The 226-nt window shown below is 62.4% G+C and overlaps 1 protein-coding gene across 1 annotated transcript in view; it reads right to left on the bottom strand.

Moving 5' to 3' along the window:
- Positions 1 to 44: 44 nt before the first annotated feature.
- LOC104157880 (TNFAIP3-interacting protein 1-like) overlaps positions 45 to 226 on the bottom strand; it is a gene marked incomplete at its 3' end in the record, with an annotated part of 4,272 nt that continues 4,090 nt past the window's right edge. Inside the window, exon 5 of the mRNA XM_009695391.1 lies at positions 45 to 212. Coding sequence (XP_009693693.1) covers positions 45 to 212 — 168 coding nt within the window. The remainder of the gene's footprint in view (positions 213 to 226) is intronic.

Below are 226 nucleotides of genomic sequence, written 5' to 3'. Positions count from 1 at the left end.
GAGAGGGAAAACCCCCATGAAGAGCCTGGCCAGCCCTTGCTCACCTGCAGGAATGATGTTCTCTGCTCATTCTTGTGCACCTTGGAGGCCAGGCGCTTGAGCTCGGAGGCCATGTAGCCCATGCGGACGAAGACCTGGTCCTTGCTGGCCTCCTTGGCACAGCCGCTCAGTGTGCTCTCCAGCTGCTGCAGCTGGGGCCGCAGGTTGGCATCCTCGTTCGGAGGCG

The sequence above is a fragment of the Cariama cristata genome, unplaced genomic scaffold, assembly GCF_000690535.1.
Source record: "Cariama cristata isolate BGI_N322 unplaced genomic scaffold, ASM69053v1 scaffold38812, whole genome shotgun sequence".
NCBI classification, from domain to species: domain Eukaryota; kingdom Metazoa; phylum Chordata; class Aves; order Cariamiformes; family Cariamidae; genus Cariama; species Cariama cristata.
The sequence above is the reverse complement of the archived record's forward strand: the minus strand, read 5'-3'. Positions and strand labels throughout refer to the sequence as shown.